The sequence below is a fragment of the Molossus molossus genome, unplaced genomic scaffold (assembly GCF_014108415.1).
Source record: "Molossus molossus isolate mMolMol1 unplaced genomic scaffold, mMolMol1.p scaffold_m16_p_6, whole genome shotgun sequence".
Taxonomy (NCBI): domain Eukaryota; kingdom Metazoa; phylum Chordata; class Mammalia; order Chiroptera; family Molossidae; genus Molossus; species Molossus molossus.
In genome coordinates this window covers 52934978-52959462 of record NW_023425399.1, presented here as the reverse complement: position 1 = coordinate 52959462, position 24485 = coordinate 52934978, and the positions used below count along the sequence as shown (strand labels likewise).

The 24485-nt window shown below is 47.3% G+C and overlaps 1 protein-coding gene and 1 long non-coding RNA gene across 2 annotated transcripts in view; one reads left to right on the top strand and one right to left on the bottom strand.

Moving 5' to 3' along the window:
* LOC118618124 overlaps positions 1-20620 on the bottom strand; it is a 29578-nt gene extending 8958 nt beyond the window's left edge. Inside the window, exons 1-3 of the long non-coding RNA XR_004957012.1 lie at positions 20570-20620; positions 19847-19974; positions 12718-12779 (exon numbers count right to left, since the gene is read on the bottom strand). This is a non-coding gene — a long non-coding RNA (uncharacterized LOC118618124). The remainder of the gene's footprint in view (positions 1-12717; positions 12780-19846; positions 19975-20569) is intronic.
* Positions 20621-23723: 3103 nt separating this feature from the next.
* On the top strand, positions 23724-24485 carry LOC118618121 (histone H1.10). Its single transcript, XM_036244046.1, has one exon. It carries the CDS (start codon positions 23871-23873, stop codon positions 24483-24485), a length of 615 nt encoding a protein of 204 aa, XP_036099939.1. The 5' UTR covers positions 23724-23870.

Sequence of the window (24485 nt, the reverse complement as noted above, 5' to 3'; positions counted from 1 at the left end):
TGTCCATATTGCTAAGATTCACCATAAACGTGCTTTTGAGGGAAACAAGTCCATTTGTTTCACCAAGCAGTAAGGATTCTCTTCAGTATTACTCTTTCGGTTCATTTGAATTTGTTCTGCCTCTCAGCAAGAATGTGAATTGAGCCCTGGCCAATTTGGCTCAGCAGTTAGAGCATTGGCCCATAGACCAATGAGTCATGGGTTCGATTCTGGTCAAGGGCACATACCTTGGTTGCAGTTCATCCCCAGCCCTGGTCGGGGCAGGAGGCAACCAGTCACTATGTCTGTTTCACATTGATGTTTTTCTCTCCTTCTCTCCCTCTCTCACCCTCCCTCTCTATCTGAACAAAAAAATGGAAAAATATCTGCCAAAGAGGATTAAAAAAAAAAAGAGATGAATGTGTGTTACTGTGTTTACATTCATCTCAGTTTGCTCTAACAGACATTGAAAAGAATGTCTGGGGATGAATTTGTTGTACTAATACAAATTCATTTCAATAGCACTGCTTAATTTAATCCAAACTCACTCTCTCACAGTGTGGATATGAAAAGCAATACTGCTGTGCTTACCTTCATCTCAGTTTACTCGAACAAGCTATGAGGAGTCCAGGACTGAGTTTGTTATACTAACAGGGAATAGCCCCCACCCCCTTTTTTTTGGCTATTAACTTATTTAACATTAAAAGATTTAATGATGAGCCCGGCCGGTGTGGTTCAGTGGGTTGAGCGCTGTCCTATGAACTGAGAAGTCCTGATTCAATCCCTAGCAAGGGGCTTGCAGGAGGCAGCCTATGATGTTTCTCCCTTCCTCTCTAAAAGAAAAAAAAAACAAAACATTACATTTAATGATGAGAGGTTTAGAAACTACCAAAGTTGATATTTTTTTTGTATTATCCTTGTTATGAAATTCATAATTAGCTACCCTCATGAAAAGTATGCAAATACATTAAACAATACGGGGGTGTTTTGAGATTTTGGAATGCTTGACTAATACAAGCATTACTATAATTATCATTTCAGAGGTTTTTTGTTTTTTTTTTTACCTTTATTGGAGTGACACTGGTTAATAAACTATACAGGTTTCAAATGTACAACTCTATAATCATCTGTGTATTGCATCGTGTGTTCACCATCCAAAGTCAAGTCTCCTGTCTTCCCTTTACTCTCCTACCTCCACCCCAACCCCTTTCCTTCTGGCAGTCACCATACTGTTGTCTTTATCTGTTTTTTGTTTGTTTGCTTGCTTAATCCCTTCACTTTTTTCACCTAACTTCCCTTCCCCCATCACCTGACAGCTGTCAGTTCCTATTCTGAATCTATGAGTCTGTGTCTATTTTGTTAGTTATTTTGTTCATTATATTCTACATGTAAGTGAAATCATGTGGTATTTGTCTGTCTCTGACTGGCTTATTCACTTAGTATAATAATTTCCAGAGCCATGTATGCTGTCACAGAAGGTAAGATTTCCTTCTATTTTATGTCCAAGTGGTAATCCGTTACGTAAATATACCACAGCTTTTTATTATCCATTCATTTACTAAAGGGCACTTGGGCTGCTTTCCTATATTGGCTATTGTAAATAATGCTGTAATGAACATAAGGGTGCATAATTCTTTTGAATTAGTGTTTTGGGTTTCTTCAGATTTATTTCCAGAAGTGGAATTGCTGGTTCGCTTCATAAGGCAGTTCTATTTTTAGTTTTTTGAGGAAACACCATACTGTTTTCCACAGTGGCCGCACCGATCTGCATTCCAAACAGTGCATGAGGGTTCCCTTTTCTCCACATCCTCACCAACACTCGTTGCTTGTTGGTTTTTGTTTTTGTTTTTTTCTTTACTGATATTTAGAAAGAGAGGAAAGGAGAGAGAGAGAGAGAGAGAGAAACATCCATGAGAGAGAACATCGATTGGCCGACTTCTGCTTGTCCCCCATTGGGGATTGTGTCCACAACCTGGGCATATGCCCTTACTGGGAATCGAACCAGCAATCTCCTGGTGCATGGGTCAACGTTCAACCACTGAGCCATAATGGCTAGGCAATTGTTTATTGATTTATTAATCATAGCTATTCTGACAGGGATGAGGTAATATCTCAATGTGTTGTTTTTTTTTAATTACTGTTAATTTATTTGTTTTTGTTACACATGTTTCTCCTTTTCCCCCACTGATTGATTCCACCCCCCTCTCCCCGCCTAGTCCCCCGCTTTGTTGTCCGTGTCCATTGTTCATGCATACATACATATAAGCTCTGTGGTTTATCTCTCCCCCACCAGCCCCTCTTCTGGGGATTGTCAGTCTGTACCTCACTTCCATGTCTCTGGGACTATGCCATTCCTCAGACTGTTATGGTCATTATATTCCACAAATAAGTGAGATCATATAATACTTGTCTTTCGCTGTTTGGCTTGTTTCGCTTAGGATAATACTTTCCAGGTGTCTCCATGTCATCTCAAAGGATAAGAGATCTTTCTTTCTTATAGCTGCATAGTACTCCATTGTGTATATGTACCACACTTTTTTTATCCATTCGTCTACTGATGGACATCTGGGCTGTTTCCACATCTTAGCTATTGTAAATACTGCTGCTACGAACATGGGGGTACATATATTCTTTCTGCTTGGTGTTTCAGGCTTCTTAGGATATATTCTTAGAAGTAGGATCACTGGGTCAAATGGCACTTCAATATTTAATTTTTTGAGGTAACACTTGTTTTCCATAGTGGCTGCACCAGTCTGCATTCCCACCAGTAGTGTACTAGAGTCCCCTTTTCTCCACACCCTCACCAACACTTGTTGTTTGATGATTTGTTCATGGCAGCCATTCTGACAGGTGTTAGGTGATACCTCATTGTTGTTTTAATTTGCATCTCTCTGATGATTAGTGATGTTGAGCATTTCTTCATATGTCTCTTAGCCATTTCTATATCCTGTTTGGAGAGGTGTCCATTTAGTTCGTCTGCCCATTTTTTAATTACATTCTTTGTTTTCCTGTTGTTGAGTTGTAGGAGCACTTTATATATATTGAAAATTAAACCCTTATCTGATATATCATTGGCAATTATGCTCTCCCATACAGTGGGTTGCCTTTCCATTTTGGTGGTTGTTTCTTTTGCCGAGCAGAAGCTTTTGAGTTTGATGTAGTCCCATGTGTTCATTTTTTCCTTTGTTTCTGTTGCTTTAGGTGATGTATCAATGAAAATTCTGCTGCATATGATGTCTGAAATTTTGTTGCCTAGTGTTTCTTCTAGGATTTTTATGGATTCAACAGTCACATTTAAGTCTTTTATCCATTTTAAGTTTATTCATGTGTAGGGTGTAAGTTGATGGTCTAGTTTCATTTTTTTGCATGTAGCTGTCCAATTTTCCCAGCACCATTTACTAAAGAGGATGTCTTTACTCCACTGTGTGCTCTTGCCACCTTTGTCAAATATTAATTGAGCATATTGCCTTGGGTCCATTTCTGGGTTCTCTGTTCTGTTCCACTGGTCTATATTGCCTGTTCTTGTGCCAGTACCAGGTTGTTTTGATTACAGTGTCTGTGTAGTATAACCTGAAATCTGGTAATGTGATCCCTCCTACTGTGTTCTTTTTCAAGATTGCTGTGGCTATTCGAGGTCTTTGTTGGTTCCATATGAAGTATTTGTTCTAGTTTTGTGAAGTATGTCATTGGTATTTTGATGGGGATTGCACTGAATCTATAGATTGCTTTAGATAGTATGGACATTTTAATGATGTTAATTCTTCCAATCCATGAACAAGGTATATGCTTCCACTTTTTTATATCTTCCTCTATTTCATTTTTCAATGACCTGTAGTTTTCTGTGAATAGGTCCTTTATTTCTTTGGTTAAGTTTATTCCTCGGTATCTTAATTTTTTTGCCGCGATGGTAAATGGGGTTGTTTTTTTAGTTTCTCTTTCTGTGAGTTCGTCATCAGTGTATAAGAATGTCATCAATTTCTTCACGTTAATTTTGTATCCTGCTACTTTGCCAGATTCATTTATTAAGTCTAGTAAATTTTTGATGGAGTCTTTGGGGTTTTCTACGTATAGTATCATGTCATCTGCAAATAATGACAGTTTCACTTCATCCTTTCCCATTTGGATCCCTTTTATTTTTTTCTTCCTGTCTGATTGCTGTGGCTAACACTTCCAGTACTATTTAAATAAGAGTGGTGAAAGAGGGCATCTTTGTCTTATTCCTGTTCTTAAGGGAAATGCTTTTAATTTTTGCCCATTGAGTATGATGTTGGCTGTAGGTCTTTCATATAGGTCCTTTATTATGTTGAGATATGATCCCTTTATTCCCAGATTGCTGAGTGTTTTTATCAGAAATGGGTGCTGGGTTTTGTCGAATGCTTCTTAAGCGTCTATTGATATGATCATATGATTTTACCTTTCCTTTTGTTTATGTGGTGTATCACGGTTATTGACTTGCAAATGTTGTACCAGCATTACATCCCTGGGATGAATCCCACTTGGTCATGGTAAATAATTTTTTTGATGTATTGCTAGATTCTATTTGCTACTATTTTGTTCAGGATTTTGGCATCTATGTTCATTAGGGATATTGGTCTGTAGATTCTTTGTAGTGTCTTTTTCTCATTTTGGAATTAGAATTATGCTGGCCTCATAAAACGAGTTTGGAAGTCTTCCTTCTTGAATTTTTTGAAATAGTTTGAGGAGAATGGGTATTAGTTCATGTTTGAATATTCGGTAAAATTCCCCCATTAAGCCGTCTGGGCCTGGGCTTTTGTTTGCTGGGAGAATCTTGGTTACATCTTCAGTTTCTTTTGTTGTTATTTGTCTGTTCAAGTTTTCTATCTCTTTCTGGTTCAGTTTTTGGAGAGTGTGTGTTTCTAGAAATTTGTCCATTTTGCTTAGGTTGTTTAATTTGTTGCTGTATAATTGTTCATAATATCTGTTAACAATCCTTTGTATGTCTGTGGTGTCAGTTAGTATTTCTCCTCTTTCACTTCTGATTTTGTGTATTCGGGTTCTCTCTTTGTTTCTCGGTGAGTCTTGCTAAGGGTCCATCAATCTTGTTTATCTTTTGAAAGAACTAGCTGTTTGTTTCATTGATCTTTTGAATTGTTTTTTTAGCCTCCATGTCATTTATTTCTGCTCTGATCCTTACTATTTCCTTCCTTCTACTTGCTCTGGGTTTTCTTTTTGTTTGCTTTATAGTTCTTTCTGAGGTTAGTCTATTAGAAATATTTCTTGTTTCTTGAGGTAGGCCTGTAGTGCTATGAACTTCTCTCTCAGAACTGCTTTTGCTGCATCATATAGATATTCTGTTGTTGTGTGTTCATTTTCATTTGTTTTCAGGAATTTTTAAATTTCTTCCTTGATCTCCATAGTAACCCATTCATTGTTCAATAAAATGCTATTTAGCCTCCATATTTTCAAATGTTTTTGCATGTTCTTGTGCAATTGATTTCTAGTTGCATGGCTTTGGGATCTGAGAAGATGCCTGATATGATTTTAGTCTTTTTGAACTTGTGGAAGACTTAGTATCTGCCCTAACACGTGGTCTATCTTTGAGAATATCCCATGTGCACTTGAGAAGAATGAGAATCCTGCAGTTTTGGGGTACAGTTCTCTGTAGATATCTATTAAATCCATTTGATCCAGCACTTCATGTAGAGTCTGTGTTTTCTTGTTAAGTTTTTGTCTAGAGGATCTATCCATTCTTATCAGCTGGGTATTGAAGTCCCCTGCTATGATTGTATTGCTGTCGATTTCTCCTTTGAAGTCCTCCAAAAGGTTTTTAATATATGTTGGTGCTCCTAAATTGGGGGCATATATTTTACCAAGGTTATATTTGCCTATTGGATAGATCCTTTCAATATTATGTAGTGGCCTTCTTTGTCTCCAGTTATGGCCTTTATTTTGAAATCTACTTTATCAGATATGAGTATTGCTGCCCCAGCTTTCTTTTGCTTGAAAGACTTTTTCCCATCCCTTCACTTTCAACCTATGTGAGTCTTTGTTGTGAGGTGGGTTTCTTGTAAACAACATATATGTGAGTCGTGCTTTCTTACCCAGTCAGCTACTCTGTGTCTTTTTATCAGAGCATTCAAACTATTCACATTTAAGGTGATAATTGATATGTACTTATTTATTGTGATTTTTCTTTAGTGTGGTTCTAGTTTTCTTCCTATTTCTTATTCCAATTACAGCAGTCCTTTTAGCATATCTTGCAGAGCTGGTTTGGTGTTAATATATTCCCTTTTGGAATATATTAGCCTTTTTTTTTTTTTGTCTGGAAAGCTCTTTATTTGACCCTCTGTTTGGAATGATAGCCTTGCTGGGTAGAGTAGTCTTGGATTCAGGTCCTTGTTTTTCATGACCTTGATTACTTCATGCCACTCCCTATGGCCTGTAGTGTTTCTGTTGAGAAGTCAGCTGAGAGCCTTATGGGGTTTCCTTTGTAGGTAACCTGTTGCTTATCTCTTGCTGCCTGTAGGATTCTCTCTTTGTCTTTAATTTTTGGCATTTTAATTACTATGTGTCTTGGTGTGGGCCTGTTTGGGTTCTTCTTACTTGGGGCTCTCTGTGCTTCTTGAACTTGAACGCCTTCTTTCTTTACCAAGTTAGGAAAGTTTTCTGTCACTATTTCTTCAAATATATTCTCTAACTCTTGCCCATTTTCTTCTTCTTCGGGGACTCCTGTGATGCGAATGTTATTACGTTTCCAGTTGTCCCACAGTTCTCTTAAGCTGTCTTCCTGTATTTTTAATTGTTTTTTCCTTTTGGTTTTCTGATTGGTTGATTTTTTTCTACCCTATCTTCTAATTCACTGATCCGGTCCTCAGCTTCCTCTACTCTGCTGGTTAGTCCTTCCAATGTGTTCTTAATTTCTGCTATGTCATTTTTCATTTCCACTTGGTTGATTTTCAATGTTTCTATATCTTTACTCATGGTGCTGATGTCCTTACTCATGCTGTTGAGCTTCCTTAAGATCATGGCTCTGAACTCCACCTCTGATAATTTGCTTAGCTGTATTTCATTGATTGCATCTTCGATAGAGTTCTCTTGTTCTTTTATTTGGGATTTGTTTCTTTGTTTCACCATTTTGGCTATCTCAGTGGGTTTTGGAGCCTGCCAAATTTTCCCTTTGGTGTTGGTGTTCTCCTGTTTGTGGCTTCCTCTACTGGGTTCAGATGAGCCTGGTGGGTCCACATTAAACACCACTGTCAAGTCTTCCTTTCCTTGGGTAGATTTGCAAGCCCAGGAAAAGTTCAGTTATCCTCTAGCTTTTTCCTGGTGGCTAGTAGTCTCAGTTATTCAGTGCCTTGGAATGTAGCCCTGGTATTCTGCCTAAGAGGATTTCCAGAGGGTGGGATATATGCGGGTTGTTAATGAGCCTCAATTTTTATTTCTTTGCCTCAGCCGGGAAAGGCTGAATCTCTGAGGGGGGGGGGGGAGCTGCTTTTCCCCACGGCTCTGGGAAGGAGCACACTGACCACTATCCTTTGTGGCCGCATCTCAGCTAAAACTCTGAGTGCCCTCCAAATCCTGGGTGTCCCCACAGAGTTCCTCCAAGTCTGCCCTCCCTCTGACATAGCCTCCAGGTAAGTGGCTGTGGCTGTTTTAGAGCTCTGTTCTGGCTCTCTGCACTATGGAGCGGGCTTGGTCTTTATTCCCCAAGGGCGCTGCTAACAGCTAGGACTGCTGCTGTCAGTGGGCTCCCAGCCCACCACTCCCTCGCGCCTCCACAAATTCTACCAGTGTCCCTTTTTATTTGGTCCTATCCTGCTGCTTTTCTATTGATTTTCCGAGGATTCATCTTTATGTAAGTTGTAATTCCCATTTGGTCCTGGGAGATCATCTGCGTAGGTAGCTTCTATTCACTCCGCTTCCGTTTTTCACATTCTCTATGCCTGTCTTGTGCGCAGCTGGGTCGCACAGGCCTTCCTGGTGCCCTAGTACCCTGCAGGACCCTTGGTAACTGGATTGCACAGTCCCTTTGGGGACCCAGCTCTGTGCCTATGTTATGGGCTGCTGCGTCGCACAGGCCTTTCCAGTGCTTCAACACCCCACAGGTCCCACGTGTATCTGGATGGCACAGTCCCTGCTGGGTTGCTCAGGCCTCTCTGGTGCTTCAGCACCCCACAGTTCCCTCCGGTAACTGTTGGGTGGCACAGGCCTCTCTGGTGCATTAGCACCCCGTACGTCCCCTAGGTAACTGGATCACACAGTCCCTGCTGTGTCACACAGACCTCTCTGGTGCCCCCGCACCCTGCAGTTCCTGCGGGCGGGCAGCTGGATCGCACCAGTCTCTCGGGCTCTGGCTTCCCACTGCTCTTGTGAGCTACTGGACCCCACAGGCCTCTGTGGAGCCCCAGGTCCCGCAGCTGGTGCCTGGGGAGTGCTGTTGCCCAGTGGGGCTCAACTCCTGCTCAGCTTTTGCTGCAGTTTTTGGGCATGCGTCTCAGCTGGTGGTCTGTGCTTCTGTTTGCCTGGGGATGGATGTCTCCTCCCCAGCTTTTGTTGCTTGGGGTATATCTCGACTCTGATCGGGCTGCTACGATGGGGGATGGTGCTGGGCTCCGGGCTGTCTACGGCTTCTGTGACCAGCACCTTGGGAGCTCCACTACTGTGCACTGCTCTGTGTTGACACAGAGTGTCCACTGGTCCGATGGTGCCAGTTACCCTGGTGGGCTCATGTTGCTGGGCCCTAGCCACTCCCACTGCCTCTTCCCTGTGAAGACCCGGGATCTTCCAAAATGGTGGGACCTCCCTGTGGGGCAGGGAGAAGCACCCTGAAGGGCCACTTTCCGCGGTAGCTGGCTGCTCCTGTCCACAGCACAGGAACCTTCTGCTCCACGTCTCTGCACTGCTGGGGTTTGGTCGTCCACTGTCACGTCTACTAACACTCTCAGACACTTGTTCACTCTCTCACACACTCACCTTCTGGTCCTTCCTGCTGCCATTCAATGTGGTTTAAATTTGCATTTCTTTGATTAGCAACATTGAGGTGTCCTGGCATTAGTAAAGAAATATGTCAGAAAGTTGAAAAAGGCAGGGAGGGGTTCATAGATTCATGGAACAGACAGCCCCAGTACTATGGAGGGATCTCTGGTGTTATGATCAGTCAAGTCTGGGGAGCACTGGTCCCCAGTATCCAGTTTAACCACAGGGGCTGACGATTGGAATGGACAAGCCTTGAAGGCAGCATCAGGAATGTTTGGAGGTACTGGTTAAAAGGTTATTCTGAAAGCCAGCTCTGTTAATTGGCACTGTGGCAGATCAGATATGTACCAGTTTTCACCTTATCAGATCACTGTACAAGTCAGCTTTCAGGTCAGCCTGCCTGAGTGTGTGTGTGTGTGTGTGTGTGTGTGTGTGTGTATCCTCACCCGAGGACATTTTTCCATCTTTGTTCAGATAGAGTGGGAGGAAGAGAAAGAGAAACATAGACGTGAAAGGGACATATCAAGTGGCTGCCTCCCATATGACCCCAACCATGCCCGACCCCCACCTGGGCCGGGGGTGAATCACAACCGAGGTACGTGCCCTTGATTGGAATTGAACCTGCGACTCATTGGTCCTCAGGCTGACGCTCTAGCTGCTGAACCAAACTGGCCAGGGTCCAAGTATATTTTTAACCCATTGGCTCCTCTGTTGGAACTCTGGACATCTAACAATCTGTGCAGGGGTATTGTGAGGTGACCAGCAATTGGTCTTCTTGGCAAGCTTAGATATGGCCTACCCTGCTGGGAAGGATCACAGATGGGTGCTAGAAGAATGTTATTTCAGACTCCCAGGTAGAGATCAAAGACAGTGGTCAGCTTTGCAGAGCTGGGATGGCCTGGCCAGGATTTAAGGGGGTAGGTGAGCTCAGCCAGCCGGTGTGGCTCAGTGCATTGAGCATCAGTCTCATAGATTCAGAGATCCAGGTTTGATTCCTGGTCAGGGCACATGCCCTGTTTTGGTCTCAACCCCCAGTAGGGGGCATGCAGGAGGCAGCCCATCGATGTTTCTATCTTTCTCTTTCTCTAAAAAATCAATACAAACATTTTTAAGAAGGGGGTAGGGGAGGCAGTCCCCAAAGTAGGAATGCCTTCCCTGGGGCTTCTATCCTTTCTCCTGTAGCCCACAGTGGGGCAAGTTATTGGGGTAATCTGTGCTCAAGGGACAAACACTTGGGGCCCCACTCCAGGGAAACATTAGCAACACCTCAGGAGAGCCTTGCTGGAGAAAAGCTCTAATACAGGTCCTGGACTACTAGTAATAATACCCAAGAGTCCCAACTCTCCTGACTTTGGGTCAATTCCTTTGTCAACCCTGCCTAATCATCTAATCTACTTGTTAAAATAGAGAATCCCATGCCCCTCCCTGGACCTATTGACTGACTCCTTAGAGAAAGGAGTCTGGTAGTTTGCATGTTAATAGGCATCTCAAATGGTTTTAGGATCTGGCAAGTCTTGGAAACCGGTTAGCGCACTGAGCCCAGAAAAGGCGAGTGTCCCAGCAGTCATTGAGTGGCTTTGCTGCAAGGTGCACAACTTCAGTGTCTGCTGAAGTGTGCAGGTCTCTGTGGAGATGAGAGGCTGGGCAAAGTCTCTGCACAGTGACATTTGGGGAAGGGCGCGCGCCCAGCGCCTAACTGCCTCGCAGAATGCCGGTGGAGCCCAGTGATCTGGGTGGCTGTTCTGTCGGGGTCTGACCCTGGGGAGGTGGTGGCATAGGTGGGGCAAGAGGGACCGAAAGGTCAACCCTGTGCTCCCTCTAGGAAAAGGAAAAGGCTAGGAAGGGCGGCACCTTTCTCTCATCCAGGACCAATGAATTAAGCAATATGTGGGCACACTCTCGAAACTGCAGGGGCTAACTGGGAAGATAATCCTCCCACTCTGAAGAGGCTCTGGACTTAGGACAGCTAAAAATGGCAATAGCTGGGAACCTGCTACCATTTCCCTGGAAATAGAGAATCATCCTTTTCAGGGGTCCAGAATCTTTAAGAGTCAGCATTAAATATCTTACAGATGTATACTAGGGATCTTTTTTGTTATGCCCCAGAGACCTCCAAAACGACTGACCCCATTCTTGGTTGTTACTAACTGAACTATGCAACATCCTCGTGGGTCATTTTTAACACTAGAGTTGAAGATTTTGTCCTTCTGGAGAACTGTTCCAGCTCCCCTAAACCAAAACTGTCCCCCATATCACACCTGGTGTGCATGTTCTATCAACATTCACTCCAAGCCACCCTTCAAACGGCATTGTGCACATGGCACTCACCCAGCGCAGAGCGCCTATCACTGTGGGGGAGCTTACAGTGAGGATGGTGAGATAGACCAATACAAGTTGTCTCCACCTTTGTAAAAACCCTCAGTCCTCAACTAGTCTGAGCTGCTCACCAGCAATCCTAAGATATCAGGTAGGAGGGGCAGGGGAAGATGCTGTCTTGGTCCTCACCTCCAGGTTCTCCAGACACCCAGTTCAATACTTTGGACAGAAAAGACCAGCCAAATCTCTGTACTTCATGAGGGCCCTTCATATTTTATTTATTCAAACATGTTTATTGACTATCTACTTTGTGCCAGGTACAGAGGATTCAGTGATACATAAAACAGAGGGGCTGACCTTCAGGTGGGATGGAGCGATTAGAAGAAATGCAAAAACTCTAATTATAAGTGCAGTGAAGGAAAAGTGATGGTGAAAGATAGGAGGGAGGCAACCCTACTTCAGATTGGGGTGTTTAGGGAGTGCTTCCATAGATGGTGAGGTGATATTAACATAATTGGCAACAAGGGATGGGGGCCTATGAGTCTGAAGAGAGGGATCAGCAACACAAAGGCACAGCAGTGTGGTTGGGCTCAACTGACCAAGACATGAAAAAAAGACGGGCTGCGAAGAAGAGTGGGGTAGGAACTAGAGCGAGGCTGGCAAAGCTCAGACCTCGTCAGGCCTTCACAGTTGTGGGGAGACATTTGGATTTTATTCCAAGTGTGATGGGAAGCCACCCAGGTGTTTTACAGGGGCAGACATGATCCAATAAGGGCTCTGAGAAAATCTTGGCCTCTGAAGATCTGGCAACAAAGAGATTCGCTTTGAAGCTTTCTCAATCTAGTGGCAGACTACAAAATGGACAGGTCCAGAATGTAGTTTAGATAGCAGAAGAATGCTCAGTTCCTCACACTGTTCTTGAGGCTAAACAGCTCCCTGGACTGTTCCCAGTGAGGTATGGTTTCAGTGCCTGGCCTGGACAGCCTTCCAGTGGTTGTCTTCTGCTCCAAGACAAGGGAGGCACTCCGCTGAAAGCCCATTCCCAGCCTGTGGCTTTTCCTTGGCCTTGCTTTTCCCTCCCCATGCCTGGCTATGTGGACAGACAAGGGCCATGTGGGGCAAGAGCACTGAACTGGGAATTAGACTTGAAATATAATCCAAATGCACTGGCTAGGGCCTGCCTTTCTTCTTCTTCTTCTTTATTGCTTTTAGAGAGACAGGAAAGGAGAGGGAGACAGAGATAGAAACATTGATGAGAGAGAGCACTGATTGGCCGCCTCCTGCATGGCCCCACTGGGGATTGGGCCCACAACCTGGGTATGTACCCTGACCGGGAATAGAACTGGCGACCTCTTGGTGCATGGGTCGATGCTCAACCACTGAGCCACACCAGCTGGGCTGGGGCCTGTCTTTTCTCTGGACCTCAGCTTCTTGTGAAATAGGGGTGGGCAGATGGGACAACAAGATGAGTCTTAGGGTCCTTACCATTCAACTCCTCAATGGTCCCAAAATGTTCCTCAAGGGCCTCCTTGTTCAAGAATTATTACCTGATTAGAAGGGAATAAAGGAACACATATTTTAGACCCATTTATGTCAGCCTCTAGATTGGGTGTTGGTTTGGTTGTTTTCTAATTTTTTTTTTTTACGTTCCACAAATAGAATTCTGAGTCCTGACTAGGACCAGGAGTTAGATTCATTGACCAGGAGTTAGATTCATTTCTAGATTCTCATCATTGGATGCTACACAAAACAGACAAGGTCTTGGGGTAGGAGGAAAGACATTAAGCATGTAAATAAAAGGTAATTTTGTTGGAGAAAAGGAATCAGGATGACAGAATTTAAGAAGCTTGTGGAGTTTAAGAGTTGGAAGTGTGGAGAAGAGGGTTCGGGCAGGTAGGACAGCTGGCATCATAACCCAGCACATACTGTGTCAGTTTAGGGTGAGCCTGACAAAGAAAGGAGGCTACTGGGAGATCAAGTCAAAGAGGTAAGTTGGGGGAACTGCTGAAGGGTTTTTGAGCAGTAGAGCAACAAGCTCTGATTCACTTTTTTTTTTTAATCCCCTCACCTGAGGACATTTTGCATTTATCTTCAGACAGAGCAGGGGGGGAGAGAGAAACATTGATGTGAGAGAGAGACATCAAGTGGTTGCCACCCACACAACCCCTACCGGGCTGGGGACAAACTGCAACCAAGATACGTGCCCTTAGCGGGAACTGAACCCAGGCCTCTCTGGTCTGCGGGCTGACACTCCAACCGCTGAGCACAACTGGCCAGGGCTCTGATTCACTTTTTTTTTTTTTAATCCTCACCCGAGGGTATTTTTCCATTTTTTGTACAGATAGAGTGGGAGGGAGAGAGAGGAAGGGAGAGAGAGAGAGAGAAACATCGATGTGAAGGGACACATCGAGTGGCTGCCACCCGCACGACCAACCAGGGCCGGGGACAAACTGCAACCGAAGTACGTGCCCTTAGCGGGAACCGAACCCGGGTCTCTCCGGACCGCAGGCCGACACTCTAACCGCTGAGCCAAACTGGCCAGGGCTGATTCACTTTTTAAAAGGCTACTTATTACTCTAGCTGCCTCAAGTGTAGAAACGTCTAGACTGAGCTTGGGGGAATATAGGGAGAGAGGAAGTAGGGGGACCAGACAGAAGATTATTGTAGTATGGGTCGGGTGGCTAGCAGCCATCTTAATTGGCAAGTCGTCGCCCCCCCCTGGATAATGGCAGTTAGGGAGCAGAGTCTGGTTTGAGGTTGAGGACCTCATCTCAGGAGGAAAACTTTTAAGTCAGCAGTTCACCAGTTCTTGTGGAGAATTTCAGGATCCCTAAGATTGGACAAATAATAACTGTAGGAAATAAACTTACGAGCCTTGCAAAGGTCATAGTAGGCTTTTCACTAAGCTTCCTAAAGGTGTCACAAACCCTGTGGGGCCACTGCCTGCTCTGCCAGGTGGGCTAGTGGGGCCCAGCACACAGACACTTTGAGTTAGGACCCACATAGGGTTAGTGCTGTGACAGGAAGCATGAGTACCAAGCCAGAGCTGGGTTTGAATTCCATCTCATTCATTCAACAAATATTTATTGAGGACCTATTATGTGCCAAGCCCTGAGCAGCAGTTAGGGCCCCTGCTCTAGTAGGGGTGACGGGCATGAAACAGATTCACTTCAGAAAGTGATAAGGGGTATAAAACAAGATACTAGAGAGTGACTGGGGTGGCAGAAGGGTGACTATAAGTGGGGCAAACACATATGCTTTGCTATCTTTTCCATGCTGGATAACATTGGAAATATTACCAATCTATCTTAGGCCTCAGTTTTCTCATCTGCGCAGTGGAGGTAGAAATATCCCCACCATGGGAATGTGGAATTCCCGGCAAGTAGGCCATACTACGTGGTGCCCCCAACTCTGCTGAGCATGGGGCTTAGGCTGCTCCCACACCCTTTATGGCTTTCAGGTTCTTCCCCAGGAAGACAGTCTTCACCAAATGAAACTTCTTCAAGGAGAGAGAGAGAGAAACCCAGGATTTCCTTGCCTGCACCTCAGCCAAGAGGCATCCTGTTACAGCACTGGTCAGAGCAGGTTGCCTAGGGCTGACTGCATAGGCAGACACTGGAAGACCGTTGCTCTGTCAGGCTTTGCCCTGGTTGCCTGGAGCCTCCTGCCAGAATGGTCTCTTGATCCTTTCCTGGCCCCTTGGGCCTCAAACCTTGGAGCTTCTGGAGAAGAGATGTCAAGCTCTACCCCAAGTCTGAGGCTGGAAGACAACTCTAGCCCTACAGTGGAAACCAAGCCCTGAGGGGAGGCTCCCTCTCACAGAGGCAAAGCTACTACAGACTGGCTGCTGCTTGGATCATTGGGAGTTCAAGCTGAGCTAGTGCTCCCTCTGAGCCTTTAAACTAGCATTCAGTTTGGGGAGGTTCAAGATGATCTAGAAGACCTTGGCCCCCAAAGTAAAGGAAATCCCCTAAAGGTAGACATAGTGGGGGCTGGGAGCCAGTCTCTCCTGAGTAACATGAGTCTGGCTTCCCTCTCCCAAGGTCTTGACTCCATAAATGTTTCCTAAATGATTGTGCTTCTCTGAGCTTCCCTCTCTACTGTTTCCACCCAAGGATGAACCTGGTCAGGAGCTCTTTTACCCTGGCCAGTTATTCGAGGGCAGGACCTACAGAAGCCATATTTTAGTTTTTAATACTTATTACCCTGCTCATCTCCTCACCCCTGGTCCAAGCTTTTTGAACTCTAGCAGCAGGCCCCATTGCACCAACAGGCTGGAGAGCCAGGCAAAAGCCCCAGTTGTGTGTCACAGGACACAGAGGGCAGGGGAGGCTTCTGAGGGAGGCAAAGTTAAGTCTCTGGTGAGACACAGAAGAAAGGGCAGCCAAGGCCACTTGGTGTTACTGCAGAGGGCAAGAGGCTGACTTATGATGGTACAACAAGACAACAAATAGGTCCGGGCTGCCTGTCACTACTTGAGCCAATTAAGCAGAGACAAAGTTGAATCTTACATGAGCATTTATTCCAATATTGCCGGCAGTATGGGAGACCAGCCAGGTCATCCTGCAAAAATCTGCTCTGCATTCCTTCCATGGTCAGTGGCTTGCATTGGTTATTAATTTCATGGGGAAGTAGGCAAAAGGAATAACAGCAGGTAAAACACAGATTCCAGGCATGGGGAAGTAATGGGAGCTGGGGAATGTGGGCTGTCTCCAGTGTACTACCTCCAAGACTCCAAGGTTGTTACTCTTTCCATGATTAGGAGGGGCAACTCCCCAGGAAGGAGAATGAACAGCACTCCTGACCTAAACACCCAGGGCGTACATCTCCCAGCCATGTCAAAATGGGTTTTCTTTCATCAAAACAAAGTAATCACAATTAACAGCAAAGATGTTCAACATTTCTTATAACTATGGCTAGCACTCCACTATGATTGGTTCTCTATTATTCTCTCCTGCTCCTTTCAGTGGGATTGAAGAATGGGAGATTAAGTTAGAAAGGCCGGCAGAAGCCAGATTGTGAAGGGGGCATAAAGTCACATGCTTTCAAGCCCCCAAGAAAGGCTGGTGACGGAGGTTGAGCAATGGTCCAGAAGAAATGACAGTGGGGGCAGGGGTGAACACAGGCAGGAAGGTCCTGAGGAGGAGGGGGTGGCCAGGTCACTGAGGGTTTGGCAATGATGGCAGCACCTGAAATGGGGTCCTGGGGAGAACACATGCAAACCAGGCTGGATGGAGTCACAAATCCTGAAAGGGATGAAAAACAAATCCTGAAGGCAGTACTCACACCAGGGTGGCATGATGTGTTCAATCAGGCCCCAGATGGGGATACAGGCATGAGTTGGAAGAAAGGGGAGGTGCATGCTCTGAGGGCAACCTGGCCACAGGTCATCAAGAATTAACATTTCTCTTTAACAGAGAAACCCCACTGGTAAAGATTAAATCCTGTAGTTATTTCGGGCCAGTAAAGAAAAGATAGGGGTAGCACCATTGTACTAGCACTGTATGCCCATCAGTAGGACTGGTTAAATAAACTCACACACAACCAGTTGTGGGACTCTGCAGCTATTCAAAAGAACAAGTTATACTAAAATGAAGTGATGGAGATGCCCAAAGTAAACAAAAGCAGTACGCAGACGTGCACGTGTATCCCATTGCAAGAAATACAAGGGCACCGCTCACAAATGTGTGCACTTGGGTAGGTCTGGCTGTATGCCCACCAAAAGCTGTGGCCATATCCGGGCAATAGGAGTAAGGATGGGAACTCTGTTTTCACTTCACATCTTTCTATACCACTTATATTTTATACCATGAATAACTTTAAGAAAAAACTAACCGGCTTTAAAAATAATTTATGTATGTATGTATGTATTAAGAGAGAGAGGTAGGGAGAGGGAGAGAAACATCAATGTGAGAAATATCCACTGGTTGCCTCCTGCACACACCCTGGCTTGGAATCAAACCAGTGAACTTTAGGTGCACTGGACAACACTCAACCGAGCCACACAGGTTAGGACAAAACTAATCAGCTTTTACTTTATCTTTGCATTTATCTTCAGATAGAGTGGGAAGGAGAGATGGAGGAAGAGAGAGAGAAACATCGATGTGAGAGAGACACATCAACTGGTTGCCACCCACACGACTCCAACCGGGGCCGGGGACTGCAACTGAGATGTACCCCTAGCAGGAACCCAACCTGGGTCTCTCTGGTCCATAGGCTGACGTTCTAACCACTGAGCCAAACTGGCCAGGGCTAATCAGCTTTTAAAGCCGAATGACACAACAGACTGGGCCCAAGCCAAATTAGGGCCACCACCTTCCCTTTTCTCCTGTGCCACCATAATGCCCAGTCCAGCTACCTTTATATTTCTTGGAGAACCAACAGAGGGAGGTGGCTAAATCCTTTCTGGAGATCGTGTTGAAGATGACAGGTTCAAATCTCCAACCCTTCACAACTCTTTGAGTATCTCAGGTCCTATTTCTAGGTTGGGGATTCTTACTCAGCACCCATGGTGCTTGGTCCCTGGAAATAAGCCCTCCCTTAAGGCTAAATAATGCAGATGTGGGCCTGTGACAGCTAGAGACTGGGGCATAGACCCTTTCCCTTAATGTGATTCCAAATAAAAATAGTACTGATGCTGAGTGAAGTCCTGCAAGGTCTGGTTTCTTCCATAGTAAGTACTACAAAATCCATTCCTTAAAAATGCCTATTATAGTAGAACCCTTTGAGGGACTTGGCTTTGCTGGTGCCCTAGGCCTAAGCTGTGGGCAGTCAGTGGAGAGTACATTGTCCAGGTGCCTTTCCCAGTCCCCTTGCAGAGCTGGGCCCAGCACCTTCTATAACCCCCACTTCCATCTGGGCAGGCTCCCTCCAAGCCAGGAACTCCCGTTCTATCCCAGTCCATACTTTCCCCCATCCTCTCAGCCTCAGCAGCAACTCCTCTCATCCTTTGATCTCTGGCCCTTCCCTAACCTCACCGCAGCACCTTCGGGTCTGGGGCCAAGGCCCCTAACCAGGTCCTCATTCCGGGCTTCACAATATACATTTGCATCTTAAAGACAACCTTCTTGTTGTCTGGTTATTTCCCTTTGTCTCCCCTTAAATGCTGAAAAGCACTAAATTTCTATTTACATCTTAAATCCCAAACCAGGCCCTGCCACCCTCCCTCCCAGCCCAGGAAAAGGCTGGAGCCAACCTCTCTTACACACTTTGGGGAGTCAGCCTCTGGCCTTCAACTGATTGCAGCCTGACCCAAGCCAACTGGGCCTTCCCTAACCAGGGGCCCTCAGGCAGCAGAGCCTCTGAACCCATCCTCAGGGCTGGTGACTCCTATGGCACCTCTCAGCCTCCTCGCCCCTTCCCCAGAGCAGGCTCCTTCCCAGGTTTTCAGAAAACTTTGAAGGTGGAAGTGCCTCCATGAGCTCCTGTGCATATATACTCCTTTCACAAATGACAACATGAGACCCACAGAGAAACAAGAAGCCTACAGCTCTGCAATTCCAGTCCCGGACTTCCCATCATGCCCCAGAGACAACTCCCTTGACACATAGGCCTCTGGTTTGTGTCCAGTTTTCCAGCCAGGCTATATTCTCGGTCCTTACTTCTCTTGAGGCCATGTATCTCTGTTCAGAAGTCCAGATTCAGCATGTCAATGCTAGAAGGGTCATTCAAACTCCAAACATCCAACCCCTTTTCGCAAACTGGAGAAATGAGGCTGGGCATTGTGGGTAGGAGTAATGGGTCACACATGGAGTTTGTGAAAGACCCATGGTCCAAGACAAAGTAGGGACTTGACTCCTAGTCCACTGTCCTGTTGCCACTGCTCAGGTAAACCTGTATTATCCTCAGGCTCAGAAAACAGTGAGCAGATGCTGTATCAGCCAGGCAAATTGTGCCCAGGGTTGGGGCCTGGCAGGGAGCAAGGCAGACCTTGCTCTTAGAGAGCTCCCAGTACTGAATTAAATAGGCAAAATAGGGTTAGATGATAAGTACTATGAAGAAAATAAAGTAGGGTGATGATAGGAGTTCTAGGGAGGTGTTTGGCTGTTCTGAAGTGGTATTTATGGATTGAAATCTGAAGGAAAGGAGCCAGCCACACAACAAGTGCAAAGGCTCTGAAGTGGGAGCCCTCTGGGTATGTGTGAGGAACAAAAAGGCCAGTGTGGCTGAGTACAGATTTATCCTAAGTTTGATGAAAATTCATTGGAGGCCTTTTAACAGAGGCAGGACACACAAGATTGGACTTCTGTTAACCACTCCCTCTGATGCTGTGTGGAGAGGACTAGAGAAACCAGAGTAGAAGGATGGAAAGCACTGTGGCTTGGGGAGAAGTGGATGAATGTAGAGCCCGAATGGGGGACAACCTGATGATGGGTTCGGTGGGTAGAGGAAAATATAAATCAAAGGGGGTATGCTTTCTGGCTAGAACATTTTGTGAAAGTTTGGAAAGGAGCAAGTTTGCAAGAGAAAATCAGTTTTAGTCACTACACAGAAGAGAAGTGGGGATGCCAACGTCTTTTGGTCAGAAGACAGATATCAGGGCTGCGGACAGAAAGGGAGTGTCATCATTGTATGGATGGTGTTTGGAACCCCAGGACTGGATGAATTTACTCACCTAGGGAGAGAAGAGGACACATCCCCTGAGCTTCCTCCAAACTGACAGACTGGCCACTTCCAGATGCTCCTTTTTCCCCATATTTTGTCATTTTTCATTGGCCACTTGAGTCCTTCATCCATGGTTTCCTTAGAAGGGTGGCAAGGGAGTTATCTACCTGTGTGGGATTTGAGAGTTATCCCTGAAGGCTGGCAGTACCCCAGTCCTATCCACTAACTACCCCTTCCTCCAGTCCTGTTTTCTCGTTTGTATAATGAGTCCAGTGAGATAAAACCTCTTGGTCCCTGCCAGCTCCCAAAGTCTGGAATTTGTATTCCTGAGCCCTGGTCCACAGGTCCACAGGCAGTCAGCCTACCTCTTGGAAAAATCACCCTCTCCACTGGCAGGCTAAGGAATCTATCAGGGCTGGAATGGACTCTGAACAGTGTCTTCTGTATTCTTCCCCATGACCTGGACCACACTGCCTGCCTGCTGTGCCTCCTTCCACTGATCTTCTCTCCTCCAGATATGGCCAGGGTTCAGGAACCTTCCCTCTTCCCCACACTGGCTCTGGTTCTGGCAGTCTGGCTCATCTAGAGGAGGCCCTACCTCATCTCTCCCCCCCGCCCCCAGGTTAAATCTGATTTTTTAAAAAGGGAAATCTGAAATCTAGACTGTATTTTTATCTGAAAATTTAAAAATCCTGTTACTAATTTAGGTATTTTTGTTGTTGTTAATACTCACCCGAGGATATTTTTCCACTGATTTTTTTTAGATAGAGAAGGGAGGGAGAAACATCGACATGAGAGAGACACATCAATTTGTTACTTCCCACATGACCTCGACCAGGCCAGGGATCAAACCTGCAACCGAGGTATGTGCCCTTGACCGGGAATCGAACCCAAGACCCTTGGTCTGCGGGCTGACGCTCTAACCACTGAGCAAAACCAGCTAGGGCTAGGTGGTATTTTTTTGTTTTTTTATAACAAAACAAAACAGTCTGGCTGGTGTGGCTCAGCGGTTGAGCATCAGCCTATGCACCAAGAGTTCGCAGGTTTGTTTCCTGGTCAGGACACATGCCCAGGTTGTGGGCCAAATTCCCAGTGGGGAGAATGCAGGAGGCGGCCAGTCGATGTTCTCTCTCATCAATGTTTCTGTCTCTCTCCTTCTCACTTTCTTTCTCTCTAAAATCAATAAAGGAAAAAACAAATTAAAAAAAATAATAATAAAAATAAAACAAAAACACTGTGTGAAATGAAGAGTCCAGCAGGCCAGTCTTGGGAGTAGTGAGCTTGGTTTCTGTGGCTGGAAGCTCACCAATCTCCTCAGCTCCACTGAGGCTTCCCCCTTGATGAGAAACCCACTTTCTGAGTGGGCTGCGCTGTGATGGACCAGCCCTTCTTGAAACTCCCTCCTCCTTTGCCTCCCTGATTCTCAGCCATACCAGGTTCTTTCCTTCCTCTCTGACCATTCTTCCTCTGGCTCCAGTGAAGCAGCTTCCCTTTCCTTCACCCAGCATTGCTGCTGCCACTAGCTTCAGATTCACATTTCCAGCGACTTTCTCTCCAGTGATGGTGGCACAAATGTCAGTCTGGGAGGCCCTTGTTACCCATACTGGGGTTCTATCAGGGGCATTATCCTTTGCTTTCCCTTTGACTTTTCAGAGACCCAAGCTCAGGCTCCCCTCAGCCACCTCTTTTCTATGTGGTTTCCTCCAGCCAGCTCTCTTCTAGGTGTCCTGTTCCCATCTCATCTCCAGGCACTCTGAACCACCCAGAGAACCATCTCCCCAACGAGCCCTCTGTTCATTCTTGCAAAGCTCCTGCTCCTGGGCAGACACTTGTCTATGTGTCATGGCATCTGCATCTTGCCGATTCTCATCTCCATAAACCCAGGCCCCCAAACTCCAGCCAGTGCATACCTTGCATTTTAGAACTTGAAATCTTTGCTCAAACAGTGCAATCTCTGCAAGACCCTTCACACTCTCCAGTGTTGCTTCCAGGGCTCAGTTCTGTGGCACTTTCAGAACCCCCCCCCCCCCATAGTTCCATTTAGGGGACCTACTTTCTGGTAGAGGGGGATGGCCTTTGCAGGGACCTGGACTAAAATCTGTCTTCCCTCTCCCATGGCATGCACTCACTGCCCTGGAGGGCAAAAGCTTTTTCTGGTTCCATGTTCCTGAACGTCCCCCAAATCCCCCAAAAGATCATTACACTTTCCCAGTCAATTTCTTTCTCTCTTGGGGCTTATTCACTAGCTCTTTTGAGGGCAAATAAGGTCTGTGAAAGCACTATGAAAGGGGTGAGAGCCCACAAGAGAGGCGGGGACCACCATGCCCAGTCAGAAGAGCCTGCTGGGACAGAAGTCCCAGAAACATGCCCCCACCTTAAAAAATTTTTTTCTTTATTGATTTTAGAGAGAGAAAGGGAGAGGGAAAGAGAGATGTAAACATCGATGAGAGAACATTTATTAGGCTGTCTCCTGCATGCCCCCCACTGGGGATTTGACCCACAACCTGGACATGTGCCCTGACCAGGAATCAAACTGGTGATCTCAACCAGAGAGCCACACCGGCGGGGCCATGCCCTCACCTTTTAGAAACCTCATAACCTCCAGCTCTCTGAACCCTGGAACCCTAATTCTCTAGCCTCCCAGCTGTGCACCCCTCCCTCCTCTATGCTTGGATCTCAGGGGGCTTGTTCTTGTTTGCACTTCTGCAGCGGCCCCTTGGTCCCGGGCCTAAAATCATTTACTCCAAAGGGATCAGCTGTCCTCCCGAGTGTCTCCCCGTGATCTCAGCTTCCCCAAAGTATAGACTTCCTTGGCTTCAAGGCTGTCCCTGGAGCCTCCTAAGTACTCCCAGTACTGGGTCCAGCAAAGCTCATGGCCACCACCCTTGGCGGAGGTCTTTGCCTGGTACCCGGAGAGGTCTCTCCAGGACTACCCGGTGGCCTTACACATCCCGACTCAGCCCCACCCAGCAGCCGCCATTTGGCTTGGAAGAGGGCAGTGTTGGCTACCCACAAAATGGGGTACTTGGAGCATCAGGGGGGAGTGGGGGGATCGGCAAGAAAATGCCCTCTGACAAGCAATGCCATCTTCCTCCGCTTCCTCGCGTGTTGTAACCAGGCCCCGCGAGGCATAACAAGTCCGCGGGTTCACCGCTGGAGGTGGGCAGAGCCCCTCCACCCCCGCCCCCAAGAAGTCCTTGCTCACGTCACTGTGCCCGGGCCAACCACGTGATGGCGTACCCTGTGTTAGTTGGGACAAATTAAATCTGGACCTGCTTGCAGGCCGGAGGATCCCTGGACGCGGTCAGAGCTTGGGTGCACGTGGCACACTCTTGGCTGCCAGCTGCAAAGGTCAGGGCCCTAGTGCCTCCCCAGGGACCTGCGCTATTTATCCCCAAATCGGGTGCCCCCCTCCTCTCGCGCTCCGCAGCCGAGGGTGCACCCCTCCGTTTCCCAATGCCGGGCCCTTCCCAGGCACAAGCCACCTCTTCACTGCCCCTGGGGCTCGGGCTCTGTCTGGGACGCAGGGCTGAGAGCGCGGCGAGGTCGGGGAGGCTAGGCGCTGGAAGCCAGCGGCCGAGGAAGGGGCTCCAGAAAGCACAAGTTGGAGCTGGCTCCGGACCAGGCTGTTGTTGTTCTCAACGTGGTCCGCCGCGGAACCATAAAAGGGAACAGAGGCGCCCTCCCCGGTAGAGCGCAGCGTGCATACCCAGAGAACTGTGGTGGCTGTAGTGGCAGCGGCGGCAGCGGCAGCGGCAGCGGCAGAGGCAGCTCCCTTGGGCGGCTTCTCCGCTGCGGCCCGGTTCCCACTCCGATTTCCTCTTTCCTCTCCGGCCCAGGCCTGGCCCGGGACGCCTGCCGGCCCGGCCCCCGCCTCAGCCCTGCCGCCTGGCTCCAGGCCTGGCCGCGGCCGCTCCCGCCTGGAGCCGCCGCGCGCCCCCAGTCCCCCTGCGTTCCCTCAGCCCCTCGCTTTCCTCTTCCCGGCGCGACCACCCGGCTTCCGCGTCCGGCCCGCCACCAACCCGCTCGCCACTATGTCTGTGGAGCTTGAGGAGGCCCTGCCGCTGACAACCGCCGACGGGGCGGCCAAGAAGGCGGCCAAGGCTAGCGGCTCGGCGGTGCTGTCCCCACCCAAGAGGAAGAACAAGAAGAAAAACCAGCCGGGCAAGTACAGCCAGTTGGTGGTGGAGACCATTCGCAGGCTGGGTGAGCGCAATGGCTCGTCGCTGGCTAAGATCTACACGGAGGCTAAGAAGGTGGCGTGGTTCGACCAACAGAATGGGCGCACCTACCTGAAGTATTCCATCAAGGCCCTGGTGCAGAACGACACACTCCTGCAAGTGAAGGGCACCGGCGCCAACGGCTCCTTCAAGCTTAATCGCAAGAAGGTGGAAGGCGGCGGCGAACGGCGCGGAGCGTCAGCGACCGCCACCGTGCCGGCTGCCCCCATGCACAAGGCCAAGAAGGCGGCCCCGAGCGCTGCGAGACACCGGCGCTCGGACCAGAAGCCTGAGAAGTGCTCGCACAAGAAGGGTGCTGCCTCTAAGAAGCACAAAGGCAGCAAGGCTAAGAAGGCGGCGGCGGCTGCGGGCAAGGTGAAGAAGGCCGCCAAGCCCAGCGTTCCCAAAGTGCCAAAGGGCCGCAAGTGA